Raw genomic sequence first — 21960 nt, 5'->3', positions numbered from 1 at the left:
CTAGATATTTTAGCCAACCTGCTCAGACAGGGTGTGGCATGCCTCTGGAGCGGGTGGGATTTGCTGCACGGCCTTCTAGCCCAGATATAGGGACATTACCATTGCCCCACAAGGGCTATGCCTAAATGCTTCCAGCCTATTCATTTTAATTATGTCCTTTGGTAGCAAATTTCACTTTGCAATCACTTTCTGTGTAAAGACGTTTCTCCTGAAATCCTGATATGGTCTCTTCCAAAAGAGGAAACATCTTCTCTGCATCTAGACGATCAAACCCTTTCAAGATCTGTCATCATCATTCAGTGTGTTCTTTTCCAAAGAAATTTGCCCCTCTGATTTCAATCTGTTAAGTGTTTGTTCCTTCCTCTGGTACACAAGATCTTTTTAAAATATTGACATCAGAACCAATCACATGTTCGAATGTGGGTAAAGCAAACTTTTATAAAGGTTTAACAGGACTTTTCAATTCTGTCACTGGAGAAGGGGACCTCAGAGCCGTGTAAATTTCCTCTGTCCTTTTTTATCCTGCATCGCTACTTTTGGGATTTGAGTACTGTCAAATCTTACCTTGTCTAGTCCTTTGCAGCAGTTGGAAATTCTGCTGTGAAGGGGAATTGGTGCACTTATGTGAATGCGTTTGCAAAGTAGTACTTCGAAACTAACCTGCTGGACCATAACCTGGTGTTGTATGATTTTTTTTAACTTTGTCCACTCCAGCCCAACACCGTCTCCTCCACATCGTGTTTGCAAGTGGGGGTAGCTGTGTGTATTGTGTAGCTGGGTGTTTGAATGGGTTTTGCCAAGTGTGCGTGTGTAGCTGTCCCGTCTGTTTGATCTGGATGACTTGCTGACTAAGTTGATGAGCCGGATTTGGTCGGAGTGGTTCAGTTGGAGTCTGATTGCTGTCAACCAGTCCCTGTCCTTTCCTACACAGTCAAGCAGCCCACAAGGTAGGGTCGTCTGCCTGTCCGCTCTTCAAAGTTCGGAACGCTCTCAGTCCCCATCCCAGCTCAAAGAGACGCTACAGTGCGATTTGTTTTCTTTGGTCTGGTATTTTGAACGCCAGGTTTGAGCTCACTTTGTGCCGTTTATATAATTAATGCCTTTTTATTTGCAGGAGACCTATATAACTGGCTGCTCGTGACTCTTGGTGACTAAATGTGGACACCACGTAGAAATAGCGATAATTTCTAGATTGTAATCAAAATGCTAGAAAATGCGCCGTGATTAGTATTAATACTGAATTTTTTAAAGTTTCATGACATACCTGATCAAAATTCTGTCAATATTCAATAGATGCCCACAGTATATGCCAATAGATTCGTAACCTCTTCTAAACACAATATAGATTGTACATAATGAATTAGTTTTTAAATTATCTTGCAGAAAATGTTAAATTTCCAGCTCGGTTCTACAATGTTGAAATACCGTAAATATTTTCATTATATCGATCCTATCTATACCTGTGATATGAATTGTAGACATTCGCAGTATTGTTCAAACTTCCAGCCAAGGGTGATTTTTGTTCTGACCGGGTGGAATGAATGACCAGATTCTCACCCTTTCAGCCAGACTGCGGTCAGCCCAGAGCCCAGCCCAGAGCCCAGCCACAGGAAGGCGCTCCCTCAGGACCACATTCTGTGGGAAGGGGCGAGAGGCAAGAGGGGCCCCCTTCTGAACTAACGGGACAAGACGAGTTGAGAAGGTGCACCAGCTAATTCCACATTTACCGATAAATCACCCTGCCAGACCTTTCAGTTACTGACAAATCTTCCAGACGTTCAACACAACCGAAGGTATTTAAACTCAAAATCTGAATTGAATATAAAAAGGTATAGCCGCCATAGTCTCGTCCTCTCTTCAGAGAGAAACGACTGACCGTGGTTTAAATATTTTCCTAATCAGCCTGTTCAGAGATGTTACTACAAACCCCTGGAGCAGGTGAGACTTGAACCCGGACCTCATGGCTCAGAGGTAAGGGCACTACTACTGCCCCTCAAGCAACTCTCCAACTGGTGGTGGTTTAATCTGGGGGTTACCGCATCTCAGCGAGGGGAGAGGCTGACAGAGCATTGAACTCACATTGTGGGTATCACTTTGTATGATAAACCAGCCATTCGGCCAATTGAGGTAAGAATGCTAACACTGATCCCTGACGACTTGCCCCACTCCTAAGGTCACTGGATGGAATGATTAGTGAGTATGTTTAAAATGAAATAGTGGATTTGAGATAAACTAACTGATCTTTCCCACTGTACCCAGCAGGATGGTCTGCCTGAAGATGCAACGATATTTAACCTGCACTCTGCACCGGCTGCAGAAAGGACCAGGTTACACCTATACGGAGCTCCTGGTCTGGTACTGTGAGAACACCAACACGCATGGACCCAAGCGCATTGTAACCGAGGGGCCCAAGAAGCGGATGATGTGGTTCATTCTGACTCTGGTATTTACAGGGCTGGTCTGTTGGCAGTGGGTGATCCTAATTCAGAGTTACCTATCCTGGGAGGTCAGCATGAACCTGCGGACTGGTTTCAAAGCAATGAACTTCCCTGCTGTCACCATCTGTAACAGCAACCCTTTCAGGTAAAATGGTGCTATTAAGTTATTACATCCAGGGAAGAAGTTTTTCTCCTCCACTGCAAATATTCCTGCAAACCTTAGACGGGTAAATCCTGAACCAACCTTTCAACAGGCAGTGCCATGTTCCTGAAGGGTATACCAGAACTTCTACCATCAGTACCATCCCAATTGTTGTATTTGGAAAGTCCTCACAGCATACCCAGATTTTTTTTGTTTTGTGTCCTACTGGATTTTTTTAAACGGGAAGGTATTGACCAGAGCAAAGCAATAGTCCCACAGCCCAACTCCCATGCAGTCAATGTTAAATGAGCTAGTCTCAGCCAGATAGCAGTGTTTGGCATTATGAATAGGCTCTGTATTCAGATAAAGGGGAAATCAGGCAAGATTCTTGCTTCCTGATTGTGATCCATCCATTCTTCATCCAAATGGACTTTAAGTGAGAATAGTATTAGGTCATCTGGTGATATCAAAGCAGCACAAACTCTCACAGTCTAAAACCAAAAACTTGGCATTTGGGAAAAATCAATAAAAAATAGCATCAGGCTATTGAGCAGTGAAATGAGGAAACTTCTCTTCACACAAGGAAAAGTGGAAATTCAGGATTCTCTCCCCAAAAGGATATGGGTGCTGGAGAATATTTTGGGCTATCAAGATGGAGATAGGTGGATTTTTGTTGTGTGAGGATGTAAAGGATACAACAAAGGTGTTCATTTGGTACATCACCTTGGTGAAGACTCATTGAAGGAGTTACCTGAAACATCCCATTCAACTGTTCCCACTCTGCAACAAAAAACAATCTTTGTTTCAATGTATTTATCCATTTTCCATTTAATGTTACTAATGGATTTACTTACTTTCAGACAGTGTATTCTCGGTCAAAACTACTCTATAAAGAAATTCTCCTCATGACACTCTTTTTATTTGCAAATGTCTTAAATCTGAGTCCTGTAGATACCAGCCCTCAGACATGTTCTTCCCACTTGCTCCACTCAAATCTCTCTAACCAAGGCAGAGTTACAGATCAGCAATCATGTGATGGGAGAGGCTAATTGGTTGAATGACTTCCCCTGTTGTAATAATCCTGAAGGTGTATTTGCACCTTCACCAGCCAGAATGTCTGCTTTCAGGAATGAAAGAGGGACCACACGTGCTGTAACTATACAAAACCCTGGTGGGGATCACATTAACATTACTGTTAGCAGTTTTGGGTATCACACTGGAGGAAGGATAAGTTGGTCTTGGGGGGAGTGCAGTGTAGATTTACCAGAATGATACCGAGATTTTAAGGAGAAAAATTACACCAGCAAGGCATATATTTTGAAGGTGAAGAATGCTTGAGAGGAGTTTGTAAGATATTAAGGAAAGCAGAAAATATAGATAAAGAGAAACTATTTCCACTACTTGGAGATTGGGGGGGGGGGGGGGGGGGTGGTCTAGAGTTAGGCAGCATTGTATAAAAATTAAAGCAAAACCCTTCAGGAAATTAAGAAACACATAAATTCTGCACTAGAGTGGCACTGATTTGAAACTCACATCCACATACAAGAATTGATGCTTGATAAATGGTTCATTTTAAATGTAAGATGAACAGATTTTTGCTAACCAAGATATTCCAGGATTCAGAGCAACTTCTATGAAGCTAGGTCATAGGTCAGTCATATTCTCATTTAATGGCATAACAGGCTCAAGCGACTGAGTGGTCTATTGTTCTGTTTTTTTGAAAATCTCCTGGTTCTTGATGTTAAGACAGTCTGTTCCCAATTTCAGGTACACAAGGTCCAAGCAGTTGTTGCAGCATTTGGACAAGTTTGCCAAACTTGCACTTGAACATATTTACAGTTATGACCAGAATGGAACAATTCCAGCTGTACTCCCACCATCACAGACAAACTGGAGCAAGGTAGCATCACTTGTGATCATCGAAACAAATGAACAGGGTGTGGAGACAGTGTTACACATCCTGGGATCTGATCAAAATCAAACTCATTCAGCAGCTTGGAACCGGCCACAGCTGGGGTCCTTCAAAGTGGCACTGCAACTGGTAAGTAAGGGTAGTGCAGTATGGGTATATGTGCATATATGTGCATGGTTATGTGTATGCCTGTATATGACATATCTGTACTTATGTGAGTACATGTCTGCATGTTTTGCAAAGTTTCAATCAGTATTCACTGTAGTTTTGGTGAGAACAGTGGGCGCAATTTTAATCAGATTGGCAGGATTGCCACAAGTGGCACAAAGAGTGCATAGGTGCAGAAACAATCTGATAGTGCTATGTCACTGCCAAGCAACAGACACAGCAGCCTTTCAACCAGAAGAATAGTCTTTGAGCCAGCCTGCAGGCATTCAGTAACACTAGGAGAAAGTCCTTGATGCTGCCAGTTCTCCATCCAAGTCCAAATTTGGTGCAGAGCTGCTCCCACTCCTTTGTCCACCCTGTACAGCAGCCCAGTTGAACGGCTGGTGCTATGTCATGACTTTTTTCTCCACTTCTGAACTTTGCTTGTTTTGCCCAGGTTTTGTCCCTGTTCCTAGAATATTGTCCCTCTTTCCAAACCTTGCTCCAACTCCTGAACTTTGTCCTGGAACTTTGGCCTCAGTAGGGTTTTCTGTGCAGGCACAACAGGTGTGATGCTAGTAGGAATGTAGTAACATTGTTTGTTTGTGCACAGCTTCATTCTGATTTAGGGATGTCTGGCATCGGTAACAATGTCACTGCACCTATTTGTACATGTGCAGGTGGCCATTTTAATGGCTATTTATGTTGGTGCTAATTATTCCAATTCAAGATAGTATATACAGTGAAATGTGTATTGTGTGGAATGAAGATACAATGAGGGTATTGTGTTCACTGAGTGTGACAACGTATTTTTGTTTACCTCTTAGTGTGATCAGAACAGGTCAAGCTGTATATACAGAAACTTCAGCACAGCACTAGAGGCAATGAATGAGTGGTACTCCTTGCATTACATGAGCATCCTGTCCAACATGCCTCGAACAGACCGCCTGATGATGGGCGAGCAGGGACAGGATTTCATTCTGGCTTGTGTTTTCGGTGGACAGCCCTGTAACCTTGAGTAAGTTCTTAGATCTCCTCCTCCTGCACTAGTAGATCTTTAAGTGCCTTATTCTGCAAAACTGCCAAAATAAAATCTAACTGCGTTATCCAGTGGGGCAGACATGATCTTCTGACCAATTCAGAAGAACATTTGGCTGATGGGATCAGTTATTTCTCAAATTTAGAACACTTAACTAGCCACACTCCTCCATTACTTCTGCACTGTGCCTGTAATGTTTACAATCTACAGGAGATACAACAGCAACTTGTCAAGCCTCCTCCAACATCACCTTTCAAACCCACTCTACCTTGAAGAACCCAGGCAACAGATACATGGGAACACCACCACCTGCAGTTTCTCCTCCAAACCATTTGCCATTCTGAGTTAGAACTGTATACATGTTCATATACTGTCACTGGCTCAAAATCCTGGGGCTCCCTCCTAAATAGCACGATACAGATTTCTAACCTCCATGGACTGCAGCAAGCTCACCAAATGCTGACTTTTCCAGCCACTTAACATTCCCAAGAATAACAGAATAAGAATAAGATGTGATGTGGCAAAATCTTAAGGAAGGGTCGTTTGTCTTGATAGTCTTCCCAGACTCTGTCCTATGTGTTCCCAAACCTTTATGTACAACTCTATGATAAAGTCCAGTACTTTAATCAAGTGACTACAGTCTACAGTTGCTCCAGAAAATAAGCTAATACCAGTAATTCATGCTTATAATTTCATTATGCATTAAGGTGGAATTAGTTGCTGCCTAACCAGAGAGAAAGAGCTCTCCTAGCTCTGGCTGAACCTCTCTAAACCCCAGTTGTGGTTATCTCACTACTCTCTCAGCTGTTGTCAACCAACACAGTGCAGGCCAGGATGTCATTGAGTCAATGGGGAATGAAAGCTCAATGTGCAACAAGAATTGAGCACGGCAAGAAATCCAAGATGGAGGACGGGAAAAATTTCTGGCTGTAAAAGCTGCTCCTTTTTTTGAGGTATTTTAGGTGTTGGAGGTGATTTCCTCGAATTCCAGGAGCAGCATTTACAGTTTTATATGCTGTTGCATTGTTTTGGAACTTTGGGAAAAAAAAGTCAAAACAACAGCAGTTTTAAAGGAGAAGAGCAGACAAAGGAAGCACATGGTGAGGACAGTGCAGGAGAGAGAGAGAGAGAGAACCTGCACAGTTACTGCCTTTGCTGTTTGAATTCGTGTATTGCTGGACATCGGAGTGCATCTGGGAAAATGAACAAACAGTGAAATTCACAACTAATCTTGGAGGAACTGTTGGGTGAAGTTCGCAGCACAGAATCAGATAAGTTAATTGTTGTTTTAAGTCTGTCCAAGAGAAAGGCAGCAGGAGTGAGTATACTGGATTCTTTCTTGATTATATGTTTTTGGAGATAAGTCTCTTGATTAAACTTAAAATATAAGCCATAGCTATTAATTTAACCTGGGGCAGTGTTTGTAGAGGAATAAGACGGTGTTATTTTCTGGGTCTGTAGATTGTGAAGGAGCAAAAATGACCTTTGCAGTGATATGTACTTCTTGTCAGATGTGGGAGTTTAAAGAGAGTTTAAGGGTTACTGCAGATTATATCTGCCATAAATGCTGTTGGATGCAAATCTTACCAGATCGAGTGGATCAGTTGGAGAGACAGATAGAAGCGATGAGCAATTTGCAACAGCAACAGTATGTGATGGATGGCAGTTATAGGAAGGGGGGAAAGTCTCAGATACAGTCACATAGATGGGTTAACTCCAGGAAGGGTGAGAGAGGTCGGCACCTAGGGCAGGAGTCTTTTGTGGATATACCTATTTCAAACAGGTATGCTGTTTTGGAAAATGTAGGGGGTGATGGATTCCCAGGGGAACGTAGCACAAACAGCCAAGTTTCTGATATTGAGACTGGCTCTAATGCAACAAGGGGTACGTCGGCTTCCAAGAGATCAATTGTGTTAGGGGATTCTGTAGTCAGAGGTACAGACAGACGGTTCTGTGGCCAGCAGAGAAAAAGCAGAATGGTGTGTTGTTTCCCTGATGCCAGGATCAAGGATGTCTCAGAGAGGGTGCAGAATGTTCTCACGAGGGAGAGGGGCCAGCAGGAGGTCATTGTTCACATTGGAACCAACGACATTGGAAGGGAAAAGGTTGGGAAAATGTTGACACTCTGAAGGGAGATTACGGAGAGTTAGGCAGAAATTTAAAAAGGAGGTCCTCAAGGGTAGTAATATCTGATTACTCCCAGTGCGACAAGCTAGTGAGGGCAGGAATAGGAGGATAGAGCAGATGAGTCAAACATCTGCTGGTATATGGGAGAAGGATTCACATTTTTGGATCATTGGAATCTCTTTTGGGGTAGAAGTGACCTGTACAAGAAGCACGGATTGCACCTAAATTGGAAGGGGACTAATATACTGGCAGGGAAATTTGCTAGAACTGCTTGGGAGGATTTAAACTAGTAAGGTGGGGGTGGGTGGGGGTGGGTGGGACCCAGGGAGATAGTGAGGAAAGAGATCGATCTGAGGCGGGTACAGCTGAGAACAGAAGTGAGTCAAACAGTCAGGGCAGGCAGGGACAAGGTAGGACTAATAAATTAAACTGCATTTATTTCAATGCAAGGGGCCTAACAGGGAAGGCAGATGAACTCAGGGCATGGTTAGGAACATGGGACTGGAATATCATAGCAATTACAGAAACATGGCTCAGGGATGGGCAGGACTGGCAGCTTAATGTTCCAGGATACAAATGCTACAGGAAGGATAGAAAGGGAGGCAAGAGAGGAGGGGGAGTGGTATTTTTGATAAGGGATAGCATTACAGCTGTGCTGAGGGAGGATATTCCCAGAAATACATCCAGGGAAGTTATTTGGGTGGAACTGAGAAATAAGAAAGGGATGATCACCTTATTGGGATTGTATTATAGACCCCCCAATAGTCAGAGGGAAATTGAGAAACAAACTTGTAAGGAGATCTTAGCTATCTGTAAGAATAATAAGGTAGTTATGGTCAGGGATTTTAACTTTCCAAACATCGACTGGGACTGCCATAGTGTGAAAGGTTTAGATGGAGAGGAATTTCTTAAGTGTGTACAAGACAATTTTCTGATTCAGTATGTGGATGTACCTACTAGAGAAGATGCAAAACCTGACCTACTCTTGGGAAATAAGGCAGGGCAGGTGACTGAGGTGTCAGTGGGGGAGCACTTTGGGGCCAGTGACCATAATTCTATTCATTTTAAAATAGTGATGGAAAAGGATAGACCAGATCTAAAAGTTGAAGTTCTAAATTGGAGAAAGGCCAATTTTGACGGTATTAGGCAAGAACTTTCAGAAGTTCCTTGGATGCTGCCTGAACTGCTGTGCTCTTCCAGCACCACTAATCAAGAACTTTCAAAAGCTGATTGGAGGCAGATGTTCACAGGTAAAGGGACGGTTGGAAAATGGGAAGCCTTCGGAAATGAGATAACGAGAATCCAGATAAAGTATATTCCTGTCAGGGTGAAAGGGAAGGCTGGTAGATATAGGGAATGCTGGATGACTAAAGAAATTGAGGGTTTGGTTAAGAAAAAGAAAGAAGCATATGTCAGGTATAGATAGGATAGATCGAGTGAATCCTTAGAAGAGTACAAAGAAAATATGAGTATATTTAAGAGGGAATTCAGGAGGGCAAAAAGGGGACATGAGATAATTTTGGCAAATAGAATTAAGGAGAATCCAAAGGGTTTTTACAAATATATTAAGGACAAAAGGGTAGCTAGGGAGAGAATAGGGCCTCTCAAAGATAAGCAAGGCGGCCTTTGTGTGGAGCCACAGAAAATGGGGGAGATACTAAATGAATATTTTGCATCAGTATTTACTGTGGAAAAGGATATGGAAGATAAAGACTATAGGGAAATAGATGGTGACATCTTGCAAAATGTCCAGATTACAGAGGAGGAAGTGCTGGATGTCTTGAAATGGTTAAAGGTGGATAAATCCCCAGGATCTGATCAGGTGTACCCGAGAACACTGTGGGAAGCTAGAGAAGTGATTGCTGGGCCTCTTGCTGAGATATTTGTATCATCGATAGTCACAGGTGAGATGCCAGAAGACTGGAGGTTGGAAAACGTGGTGCCACTGTTTAAGAAGGGCGGTAAAGACAAGCCAGGGAACTATAGACCAGTGAGCCTGACCTCGGTGGTGGGCAAGTTATTGGAGGGAATCCTGAGGGACAGGATGTACATGTATTTGGAAAGGCAAGGACTGATTCGGGATAGTCAACATGGCTTTGTGCGTGGGAAATCATATCTCACAAACTTGATTGAGTTTTTTGAAGAAGTAACAAAGAAGATTGATGAGGGCAGAGCAGTAGATGTGATCTATATGGACTTCAGTAAGGCATTCGACAAGGTTCCCCATGGGAGACTGATTAGCAAGATTAGATCTCATGGAATACAGGGAGAACTAGCCATTTGGATACAGAACTGGCTCAGAGGTAGAAGACAGAGGGAGGTGGTGGAGGGTTGTTTCTCAGACTGGAGGGCTGTGACCAGTGGAGTGCCACAAGGATCGGTGCTGGGCCCTCTACTTTTTGTCATTTACATAAATGATTTGGATGCGAGCATAAGAGGTATAGTTAATAAGTTTGCAGATGACACCAAAATTGGAGGTGTAGTGGACAGCGAAGAGGGTTACCTCAGATTACAACAGGATCTGGATCAGATGGGCCAAGGGCTGAGAAGTGGCAGATGGAGTTTAATTCAGATAAATGCAAGTTACTGCATTTTGGGAAAGCAAATCTTAGCAGGACTTATACACTTAATGGTAAGGTCCTAGGGAGTGTTGCTGAACAAAGAGACCTTGGAGTGCAGGTTCATAGCTCCTTGAAAGTGGAGTTGCAGGTAGATAGGTTAGTGAAGAAGGCGTTTGGTATGCTTTCCTTTATTGGTCAGAGTATTGAGTACAGGAGTTAGGAGGTCATGTTGCGGCTGTACAGGACATTGGTTAGGCCACTGTTGAAATATTGCGTGCAATTCTGGTCTCCTTTCTATCAGAAAGATGTTGTGAAACTTGAAAGGGTTCAGAAAAGATTTACAAGGATGTTGCCAGGGTTGGAGGATTTGAGCTACAGTGAGAGGCTGAACAGGCTAGGGCTGTTTTCCCTGGAGCTTCGGAGGCTGAGGGGTGACCTTATAGAGGTTTACAAAATTATGAGGGGCATGGATAGGATAAATAGGCAAAGTCTTTTCCCTGGGGTCAGGGAGTCCAGAACTAGAGGGCATAGGTTTAGGATGAGAGGGGAAAGATATAAAAGAGACCTAAGGGGCAACTTTTTCACGCAGAGGGTGATACGTGTATGGAATGAGCTGCTAGAGGATGTGGTGGAGGCTGGTACAATTGCAACATTTAAGAGGCATTTGGATGGGTATATGAATGGGAAGGGTTTGGAGGGATATGGGCCGGCTGCTGGCAGGTGGGACTAGATTGAGTTGGGATATCTGGTCGGCATGAACAGGTTGGACCAAATGGTCTGTTTCCGTGCTGTACATCTCTATGACTCTATGACTCTAAGAGTTAAGAATGCTCAAAGTGGATGAGGATAAAGACCTCAGGTAGCTCTCTTGTCTTTCAGAAACTTCACACAGCTGATGCATCCAACGTATGGCAACTGTTACATCTTCAACTGGGGTTCGGAGATAGAGCCGCTGGTAACATCCAATCCTGGAGCAGAGTTTGGTAATGTCTGCATTTTGTTTTCGTGCCAATCAGTAATTCTTCCACAAAACCAAAGGTTCACTTTAATATTGTGAATGAAATAATTCTATAATACACCAGTGACAACCTCAGGTTTTCACTGTGTCCAGTCTCTCCTCACGTCATTCCTAACTTGCACTTCAGAAATACCTGAGCAATGTTTCAACGCAGTGTGTCTCCCTCCTTTCCCTCCACTGTCTCTGTCTGTGTACCCCATTGCTATTTCCTTCTCAACTATCCACATCTCTATGTTTCACTTAACCTCTGCCTCCTGCTGTCTTTTTGTCTTTTTGTCTTTCTCGCTCATCCGTTCCTTTCTGTCTCTAATACTAAACTATGTGTTACTGTCCAATTGAGAGACCAGGAAAAACCTGCCTTGCCCAGTTTGTCTCACATCAATATGACTAACCATTAACTTCCCGCTAAGCAAAAGTGACCTAGTCACATCAAAAACTATCTCAGGGTAACTAGGGATGAGTAATAAATCCTGACCTTGTCAGTGATGCCCACACTCTGAACATTAATAAAAAAACATTTTTTAACTCACTGTTAGTGAGCACTTAGAGATGAATGCTCTTCAAGTCTTTCTTGTAATGTAGCTGAGGGGATCTGTGTGGAACTGATTGTTGGTCTTTATGTGCAGGGCTGAAGCTGGTGCTAGATATCTCTGAGGAGGATTACAACCCCTTTCTCTCCATTGCAGCTGGAGCCACGTTCATGCTGCACCAGCAGAACACTTTCCCCTTCCTCCAGGATCTGGGGCTGTATGCCAGGGCTGGCACAGAGACCTCCATAGGCATATTTGTGGTAGGTGTAGTAGTTGGTATTACAATATAAATTGTGGGAGCGAGAGATGAGCTCTTCTCTTTCATTTCTTGAAATCAGCTGAAATATGAACAAGACACAGAATGCAAAGCAGAGATTATTGATCATTTATTCAGCTCTCAGACCCTCCAATTTGTATTCTTGACTGGAGCATTGGCCCAGTTGATGAATGTCAAATTACCATAGAGTCAGATTTTTTTAGCTTGTTTTACCAGCACTGTATGAAAGTCACTACATAAATAAAAGATTATAATTCTTAAATGCTCTTAATTCTTTTCTTTGGCCAGGACGAAATAGTACGTTTGGGTGGTTCCTATAGTCACTGTACGTTTGATGGTTCAGATGTGGATGTGAAGACTCTTTACAATACCACCTATACAATGCAGGTACTTCAGCCCTTCAGTCAGACACTGTTCTGTCTTGATTTCTAGCTTTTCCACTACCTCCTTGAAGTGCAGCCTAATTTCTGATCAGTTTTTGACTTTGAGGCTATTCTTTCTGGGGTACAGTTACAGCCAGTGTCTGTGGAACATAAGCACTGGTTCTCGTTAGGTAACACAGATACTGGCCCTCAATGGGTATGGACTATACTGGCACTGACTCTCATTGGGGTGCAGGGTCCACAGATATTGGTTATGGGTGTGGACTGTAAAGACATAGACTATCATTGGAAAGGGTTTTGTCCACTTGGGATTCTGTACAATGATAAGAAGGGTTTTGATTCATTGGGATTAAAGTTGTATCTAGATTGAGAGGTCTGCTGTAAATTAATCTGGAAATTAAGCCTCGACTAGTTTGGTTTCTCTAATGCTCTGGTTGAATTCTATCCTCAGACTTGTCTCCGGTCCTGTCTCCAGGATCATATGGTGAAGTTCTGTGGGTGTGGGCATCACAACTACCCTCTACCAGAAGGGGAATATTACTGTAATAATGAGGATCATCCAAACTGGGGTAAGTCATTAATTAAACTGACAAGAACTTGTTCAGTGTTCCCTCTAAGCTCTCTGGGTGAATAACTGCATCTTGTTTGGGAACTTGTCATGCCATAAACAAACATAGAGTCATAGAGATGTACAGCACGGAAACAGACCCTTCGGTCCAACCCATCCATGCCGACCTGATATCCCAACCCAATCTAGTCCCACCTGCCAGCACCCGGCCCATATCCCTCCAAACCCTTCCCATTCATATACCCATCCAAATGCCTCTTAAATGTTGCAATTGTACCAGCCTCCACCACATCCTCTAGCAGCTCATTCTATACACGTACCACCCTCTGCGTGAAAAAGTTGTCCCTTAGGTCTCTTTTATACCTTTCCCCTCTCACCCTAAACCTATGCCCTCTAGTTCTGGACTCCCCGACCCCAGGGAAAATACTGTCTATTTATCCTATCCATGCCCCTCATAATTTTGTAAACCTCTATAAGGTCACCCCTCAGCCTCCGAAGCTCCAGGGAAAACAGCCCTAGCCTGTTCAGCCTCTCACTGTAGCTCAAATCCTCCAACCCTGGCAACATCCTTGTAAATCTTTTCTGAACCCTTTCAAGTTTCACAACATCTTTCTGATAGGAAGGAGACCAGAATTACAGGCAATATTCCAACAGTGGCCTAACCAGCATCCTGTACAGCCACAACATGACTTCCCAACTCCTGTACTCAATACTCTGACCAATAAAGGAAAGCAACCAAACACCTTCTTCACTATCCTATCTACCTGTGACTCCACTTTCAAGGAGCTATGAAACTGCACTCCAAGGTCTCTTTGTTCAGCAACACTCCCTAGGACCTTACTATTAAGTGTATAAGTCCTGCTAAGATTTGCTTTCCCAAAATGTAGCAACTCACATTTATCTGAATTAAACTCCATCTGCCACTTCTCAGCCCATTGGCCCATCTGGTCAAGATCCTGTTGTAATCTGAGGTAATCCTCTTCGCTATCCACTACACCTCAAATTATGGTGTCATCTGCAAATGGCTGAATGTCAAGAAGAATGTACAGTGCAATAAGCCAGCCATTCAGAGCAAACATAAGTTAAAGGGAACATTGTATATTCAATAAAGATGGGACCAGTGTGCAAATTAATAGGATCCTACAATTGAAAATGGAGAGAGTTCATTAAACTAAGTGCTCTGTCTCTGAATACACCGACTCTATTTAACTGAAAGGGGCCTGTCTCTAAATAGAAAAAAAAATTTAAAGTCCTGTCACAGATTATAGTGAGCATATGAAATCACCAGGTCCTCTTTCTGCCTATCTAGGCTATATATCTAAAGCAAAGGGTTCTATTTCTGTATACAAACAGAGAATATTAAACTGACAACATGATGCACAGAAAATGAAATGTGCATTAACTTGGTCCCGGTGCTGGTTCATGGAAGAACATAAGAGACATGTGCAGGTATAGGCTATTTGCTGTTTCAAGCTTTCTTCACCATTTGCTACAATCATCACCGATCACTTTCAAATCCATTTTGCTGTATTATCCTTATATTCTGGATTCCCTTAGTATCCAAAAATCTTTCGACTGTTGAACAGATTTACTGACGAGAGCACAACCAAGCCCTCTGGGATAGAGAGTTCCAAAGAATCACAGTCTTTTGAGTGGAAAAATTCTCTTCACTGTAGTCTTAAATGTTTGACATCTGCACCTAACTTTCCCAGCCCAAAACCTGTCAAACCCCTGAGGAATTTTATGTTTCAATGAGATCACTTCATTTAAAACATTAGACTCAGCTTATCAAATCTTTCATAGGAGCATCCTCTCAACATAAGAATCAGTTTAGTAAAATGTGGCACTTCTCGAAGGCAAGTGTATCTTTAAGTAAGAATTCCAAAACTGCACACATTATTTTTCCAGATGTACTTAGCAAGGCCTGTATAACTGTAATAAGACTTATTTTGTTCTTCAACCACTTTGTATCAACAACTAATCATTTGTTTTCTCAATTGTTTGCTATACCTGCTCATTAGGGGTTGGTTAGCTCAGTTGGCTGGATGCCTGGTTTGCAATATAGAGTAACACCAACAGCGTGGGGTCAATTCCTGTACTAGCTGATTTCACCATGAAGGTCCTGCCTTCTCAACCTCACCCTTTACCTGAGGTGTGGTGACCCTCAGGTTAAACTCACCACCCAGTCATCTCTTTCTATGTGACCTTACCTTAAAACTGCAAATTATCTTTCTGCAATTGGTGTATAAGGACCCCAAGACCCCTCTCATACAAACATATTGCCGAATTTCATCCATCAAAGTGAACAAATTCAAATTTTCTGATTGAATACTCTATCTGCCACGTTATTACACTCATTTTATTTCCATAACAACAACATTCCCACTAACTTATCTTTTGCAAACTTGGGTACCTCATACTTGTTCTCTCATCTATACATTACTATAGACTGTAAACAGCTGGGGCTCCCATTCTGATCTTTGAATTACCTCACTTGTTATAGAGTCTTCCAATGTGAACATTTCCATGTATTCTTACTTTGTGTTTTCTGTTCATGTAAATAAGGATGGATGCTAATATTACAACACTGTAAAAATATTTTCACATGAATGGATCAGTGAAAGGACAAAACTTCAGGATTAGAATTGGTACTATAAACTGAGAGGGGAGAAGGTGGTTTTTCAGAGTTTTAGCTTAGAAAATGTATGCCTCCTTCAGTGGTCCCCAAAATCGCAGATACCAGTCTTCAGTCAATTTGATTCACCCACATGATATCACAAAACAGTTGGAGACATTGGACACTACAAAGGCTATGGCCCCTGACAACATTTTGGCAATAATACTGAAGACTTGTGCTGTAAAACTTACCGTTCTCTTAGCCAAGCTGTTCCAGTATACTTACAACATCAGCAGCCGCCCGACAATATGGAAAATTGGTATGTCCTGTACATAAATAGCAGAACAAATCCAACCCAGAAAATTATCGCTCCATCAGCCTATTCTGGATCATCAGTAAAGTGATGAAAGGTGTCATCAATAATGCTATCAAGCAGCATCTGCTTAGCAATAACCTTCTCACTGACACCTAGTTTGGGTTCCACTAGGGCTATTCAGCTCCTGATCTCATTACAGCCTTGGTTCAAACATGGACAAAACAGCTGAATTCCAGAGATGAGGTGAGAGGCACTACCCATAACATCAAGGCCGCATTTGAGTGTGCCATCAAGGAGCCCTAGCAAAACTGGAATCAATGGGAATCGGGGGCAAACTCTCTGCTGCGTCAATTCATACCTGGCATAGAGGAAGCTGGTTGTTGTTGTTAGAGATAAGTCATCTCAACTCGAGGACACCTCTACAGGAGTTTGTCAGGATACCGTTCTAGAGCCAACCATCTTCAGCTGCTTCATCAATCAGCTAAAGGTCAGAAGTGGGGATTTTCACTGATTGTACAATGTTCAGCACCATGCAAGACTTCTCAGATACTGAAGCAATCCATGTTGAAATTCTACAAGATGTGGACAACAGCTAGGCTTGGGCTAATAAATGGCAAGTAACATTCACACCACACAAATGCCAGGCTATGACCATGTCAAATAAGAAAGAATCTGATCACCATCCCTCGCATTCAATGCTGTTACCATCAACTATCAAAATCCTGGAGTTATAATTGATCAGAAACCCAACTGCACTCATCACATAAACACAGTGACGACAGGAGCACATAAGAGTCTAGGAATGCGGTCGTAGATTCACTCACCAAGCTGATATATTTTCCTGCAGATGTTTCATCACCTCGCCAAGTTACATCGTCAGTGGATCTCCGGTGAAGCGTTGGTGGTCTGTCCCACTTGGTATTTATGTGTCTCCATTTTCTGGTGCTTCCAGTTTAGAAGCGAATAACTCCTCCTGACTCCCCAAAACCATCTACAAGGCACAAGTCAGGAGTATGATGGAATGCTCTCCCACCTGCCTGGATGGATACAAGTCAAACAACAAGAAGCTTGACACTATCCATGACAGAGTAGCCCGCTTGATTGGCACCACATCCACAAATATTCACTCCAGCCACCATCAATGATCAGTAGCAGCAGTGTATATTATCTATAAGGTGCACTGCAGGATGCATCAAAGATCCTCAGACGGCAAAACACACGACCACTTCCAACCAGAAGGACAAGGGCAGCAGATACATGGGAACACTACCACCTGCAAGTTCCCCTGCAAGCCACTCACTGTCCTGACTTGGAAATACATTGCTATTCCTTCAGTGTCACTGGGCCAAACTCCTGGAATTCCCTCCCTAATGGCATTGTGGATCAACCTCCAACTTGTGGAATGCAGCAGTTCAAAAAGGCCGCTTACTGTCACCTTCTCAACAGCAACAAGGGATGGGCAATAAATACTGGCCAGTCAATGATGCTCATGTCCCACAAATGGATAAAAAAAATCAATTTCCATAAAATGAATTAGACAAGAACATCAAGGAGGAAAATATAATGGACAATGGTGACAGGTCTGGGAAATGGGGTTAAGGGTAATCATAAGAGTAGACTTGGTGTTGTGAATTTGTTGGATCTAATTGCCACTGTTCTGTATCCCCTAGGTTACTGTTATTACCACCTGAAACAGCAAATAGAAGCTGAACATTCAGACTGCCTGGAGAGCTGCAAGCAGCCCTGCAAGTGAGTTCTATACTGCTCAGTTCTCAAACACAGTTCAGAGAGGCAATTGCAACCAGTCCTTCTCCCACCCATGGCATTGCCTCATTCATTTGTCTCTTCTCTGTCCACACCTGAGTCCATTCAGTGTACTGGTCACTCTCTGTATCTTCTGACTCCCTTTCCTGGCCTTGATCAGGGACTGCAAGATTCCACAATTGGTCCAGCCCAATTTTTCAGATAAACCTATTATAAAAGTTGCTGATACAGCATGAAACATTTTTTGATTGGGTGGGTGGGGGAGGGGGGTAGTACCAGATCCAAGCCTCAAGTGATGACCCATCTTTCCAATGTCCCCACAGATACCCCCACCTATGACCCCCCCACTCTCCACAGTGGTTCCCATGATGCAGCCATATGATAGCTCCCAAAATATGTGAAATAGATGAGCTACAACACCTGAGGAAAGGATGGGGGCTCAGAAGCAGAAGCTAGCAGCATATTAGAATGTCCACTTTCCTCCAAAACTTGCACACATGCTCAAAAGTTTTGGATCCATTAAATCAAGACTTTCTGCACAAGCATATGGAGTAATCTTTGATTGTCCCACTGAGGCGAGTAAAATCAAAACCGATTGTGATCATCCCAGAGCTCAGAATGGTGAAAGCTCCATTGCCAATCAGTGACAGAAAGGTTTCAGCTTCAATTTCAGCTGAATGACAAAGAATGTCAAAAATGACATATGCAAGATTAAGTAAGAGGATTGAGTGAATGGTAAATGAAGTATAATGTAGATAAATGTGAAATTATCCACTTTGGCAACAAAAACAGGAAGATAGATTATTATCTGAACAGTAATAGCTTGGAAGAGGGAGAGTTGCAACAAAACTTAAGTGTTTTTGTACACCACTCACTGAAAGAAAGCATGCAGGCACAGCAGGCGATGAAGAAGGGAAATGGTAGAAGAGGATTTGAGTACAGTGCCTTGATTAGTTACGACTACATTCACTGGAGTTTAGAAGAATGAGGCATCTCATAGAACTCTATTTCTAACAGGATTAAATAGAGTAAACACAGAAAGGGTATTCCCAAGACGTGGGAGTCCAGAACTAGGGTGACAGTCAAAGGATACGGAATAGGCCATTTAAAACTGAGATAAGGATAAATTTCTTCACCCAGAGAGTGGTGAGCCTGTGAAATTCTTTGCAGTTGAGATCAAAACATTGAATGTTTTCAAGAAGAAGCTGGAGATTGTTCTTAGGACTAAATGGATCAAAGAGTATGAAGAGAAGGCAGGACTAGGGTACTGCCTACAATGATCAGCCATGTGAATGGCAGAGCAGGATTGAGGAGCTGAACGGAGAAAGTGGAATCGTAAGAAATGCTAAAATGAAGTGTGAGTGAAAGATAAATATAGGTGGAATTTCTTCAGAGTTACTCATTAAGCATCTTGTCTCCCTGCAGTGAGACCCAGTACAGACTGACCATGTCTATGGCTGATTGGCCATCCGAGTCCTCTGAGGTAGGCCTGAACTTTTGATACAAATTGAATAATATTTCATCAGCTTTCCCAGTGATTCAGTAGATAACTGCATATGTAGCAATGTGTTATCAATAAAAGGAGCATATGAAAGTACAATCTCCTTCCTCATCATCCACACCTAACAATGTACTCTGATACAAGATGAATGTGGGCTGTTGGTGATAATTAGCCTCAAATTCTTTGGATTGTTGGAGAAAATCCAATGCAAGAAGTATACGAAATAAGGTAGGTGAACTTGCAGCGTGGGTTGGTACCTGGGACTTCGATGTTGTGGCTATGACGGAGACATGGGTAGAACAGGGACAGGATTGGCTGTTACAGGTCCCAGGGTTTAAATGTTTTAGTAGGGTCAGAGGTGGGGGTAAAAGAGGGGGAGGTGTGGCATTGCTTGTCAAAGATAGTATTACAGCTGTGGAAAGGACGATGGATGAAGACTCGCCATCTGAGGTAGTTTGGGCTGAGGTTAGGAATAGGAAAGGTGAGCTCACCCTGTTAGGAGTTTTTACAGGCCTCCTAATAGTCCTAGATACGTAGAAGAAAGGATTGCGAGGATGATTCAAGAGAAGAGTGAAAGTAATAGGGTGGTTGTTATGGGGGACTTTAACTTTCCTGATATTGATTGGGAAAGCTATAGCTCAAGTTCGTTAGATGGGTCAGTGTTTGTCCAATGTGTGCAGGAGGGTTTCCTGACACAATATGTAGATAGGCCAACAAGAGGTGAGGCCATACTGGATTTGGTTCTGAGTAATGAACCAGGCCAGGTGTTAGAATTAGAGGTAGGTGAGCACTTTGGGGACAGTGACCACAATTCGGTGACTTTTACTCTAGTGATGGAGAGGGATAAGTGTGCACTACAGGGCAAGAGTTATAGCTGGGGGCAGGGAAATTATGATGCGGTGAGGCATGACTTAGGATGTGTGGCTTGGAAAAGTAAGCTTCAAGGCAAGGGCGTAATTGATATGTGGAAACTTGTTCAAGGAGCAACTATTGAGTGTCCTTGATAAGTATGTACCCATCAGGCAGGGAGGAAAGGGTCGTGTGAGGGAGCCGTGGTTTCATAAGGAATTGGAATCCCTTGTTAAATGGAAGAGGGCGGCCTATCTAAAGATGAGGCATGAAGGTTCAATTGGGGCGATTGAGAGTTATAAGGTAGCCAGGAAGGATCTGAAGAGAGAGCTAAGAGCAGCAAGGAGGGGACATGAAAGGTCCTTAGTTGGTAGGATTAGGGAAAACCCTAAGGCTTTCTATAGGTATGTCAGGAATAAAAGAATGACTAGGGTAGGAATAGGTCCAGTCAAGGATAGTAGTGGGAAGTTGCGTGTGGAGGCTGAAGAGATTGGGGAGACACTGAATGAATACTTTTCGTCAGTATTCAATCAGGAACAGGACATTGTTGTCAATGTGAGTACTGAGTCACAATTAAGTAGAATGGATGGCTTTGAGGTATGTAGAGAAGAGGTGTTGGAAATTCTGGAAAGGATGAAAATAGATAAGTCCCCTGGGCCTGATGGCATTTATCCTAGGATTCTCTGGGAAGCAAGGGAGGAGATTGCAGAGCCATTGGCCTTGATTTTTATGTCCTCGTTGTCTACAGGAGTAGTGCCAGAAGATTGGAGGCTAGCAAATGTGGTTCCCTTGTTCAAGAAGGGGAGTAGGGATAACCCTAGTAACTATAGGCCGGTGAGTCTCACTTCTGTTGTGGGCAAAATCTTAGAGAGAATTGTAAGGGATAGGATTTATGAACATCTGGCTAGGAATAATGTGATCAAGGATAGTCAGCATGGTTTTGTGAAGGGCAGGTCGTGCCTCACAAACCTTATTGAATTCTTTGAGAAGGTGACTAAGGAGGTGGACGAGGGTAAAGCAGTAGATGTGGTGTATATGGATTTTAGTAAGGCGTTTGATAAGGTTCCCCATGGTAGACTACTGCAAAAAATATGGAGGTATGGCATTGAGGGTGAGTTGGAGGTTTGGATTAGGAGTTGGCTGGCTGGAAGAAGACAGAGGGTAGTAGTTGATGGCAAAGGTTCATCTTGGAGTGCCGTCACTAGCGGTGTTCCGCAAGGATCTGTTTTGGGACCATTGCTGTTTGTCATTTTTATAAATGACCTGGAAGAGGGGTTAGAAGGTTGGGTGAGCAAGTTTGCGGATGATACGAAAGTCGGAGGAGTTGTAGACAGTGAGGAAGGATGTGGCAGGTTACAGCGGGATATAGATAAGCTGCAGAACTGGGCAGAAAGGTGGCAAATGGAGTTCAATGTAGCTAAGTGTGAGGTGATTCATTTTGGTAAGAGTAATAAAAAGATGGGGTACTGGGCTAACGGTCGGATACTTGGTAGTGTGGATGAGCAGAGGGATCTTGGTGTCCATGTACACAGATCTTTGAAAGTTGCCACCCAGGTAAATAGTGCGGTGAAGAAGGCATATGGCATACTGGCTTTTATTGGTAGAGGAATTGAGTTCCGGAGTACTGAGGTCATGTTGCAGTTGTATAAGACTCTGGTGCGGCCGCATCTGGAGTTTTGTGTGCAGTTTTGGTTGCCATACTATAAGAAGGATGTGGAGGCACTGGAACGGGTGCAAAGGAGGTTTACCAGGATGTTGCCTGGTATGGTAT

At 43.0% G+C, this 21960-nt stretch overlaps 1 protein-coding gene across 8 annotated transcripts in view; it reads left to right on the top strand.

The window, feature by feature from the left end:
* Window positions 1-544: 544 nt before the first annotated feature.
* LOC122560715 (epithelial sodium channel subunit beta-like) overlaps window positions 545-21960 on the top strand; it is a 33524-nt gene continuing 12108 nt past the window's right edge. Inside the window, exons 1-11 of one of the 8 annotated variants that reach the window (XM_087998085.1) lie at window positions 701-935; window positions 1014-1023; window positions 2260-2583; window positions 4348-4621; window positions 5467-5657; window positions 11246-11349; window positions 12011-12174; window positions 12480-12578; window positions 13026-13143; window positions 17746-17824; window positions 19265-19322. In XM_087998085.1, coding sequence (XP_087854211.1) covers window positions 857-935; window positions 1014-1023; window positions 2260-2583; window positions 4348-4621; window positions 5467-5657; window positions 11246-11349; window positions 12011-12174; window positions 12480-12578; window positions 13026-13143; window positions 17746-17824; window positions 19265-19322 — 1500 coding nt within the window. In that variant the 5' untranslated portion in view covers window positions 701-856. The other 7 variants (XM_087998083.1, XM_087998084.1, XM_043711675.2 and 4 more) reach the window with 7 other exon arrangements.

The sequence above is a fragment of the Chiloscyllium plagiosum genome, unplaced genomic scaffold (genome assembly GCF_037043375.1).
Source record: "Chiloscyllium plagiosum isolate Xiang-an unplaced genomic scaffold, Cpla_swu_hap1 HiC_scaffold_20, whole genome shotgun sequence".
Taxonomy (NCBI): Eukaryota; Metazoa; Chordata; class Chondrichthyes; order Orectolobiformes; family Hemiscylliidae; genus Chiloscyllium; species Chiloscyllium plagiosum.
Note: the sequence above shows the minus strand (reverse complement) of the source record. Positions and strands in the feature narration are given on the sequence as shown.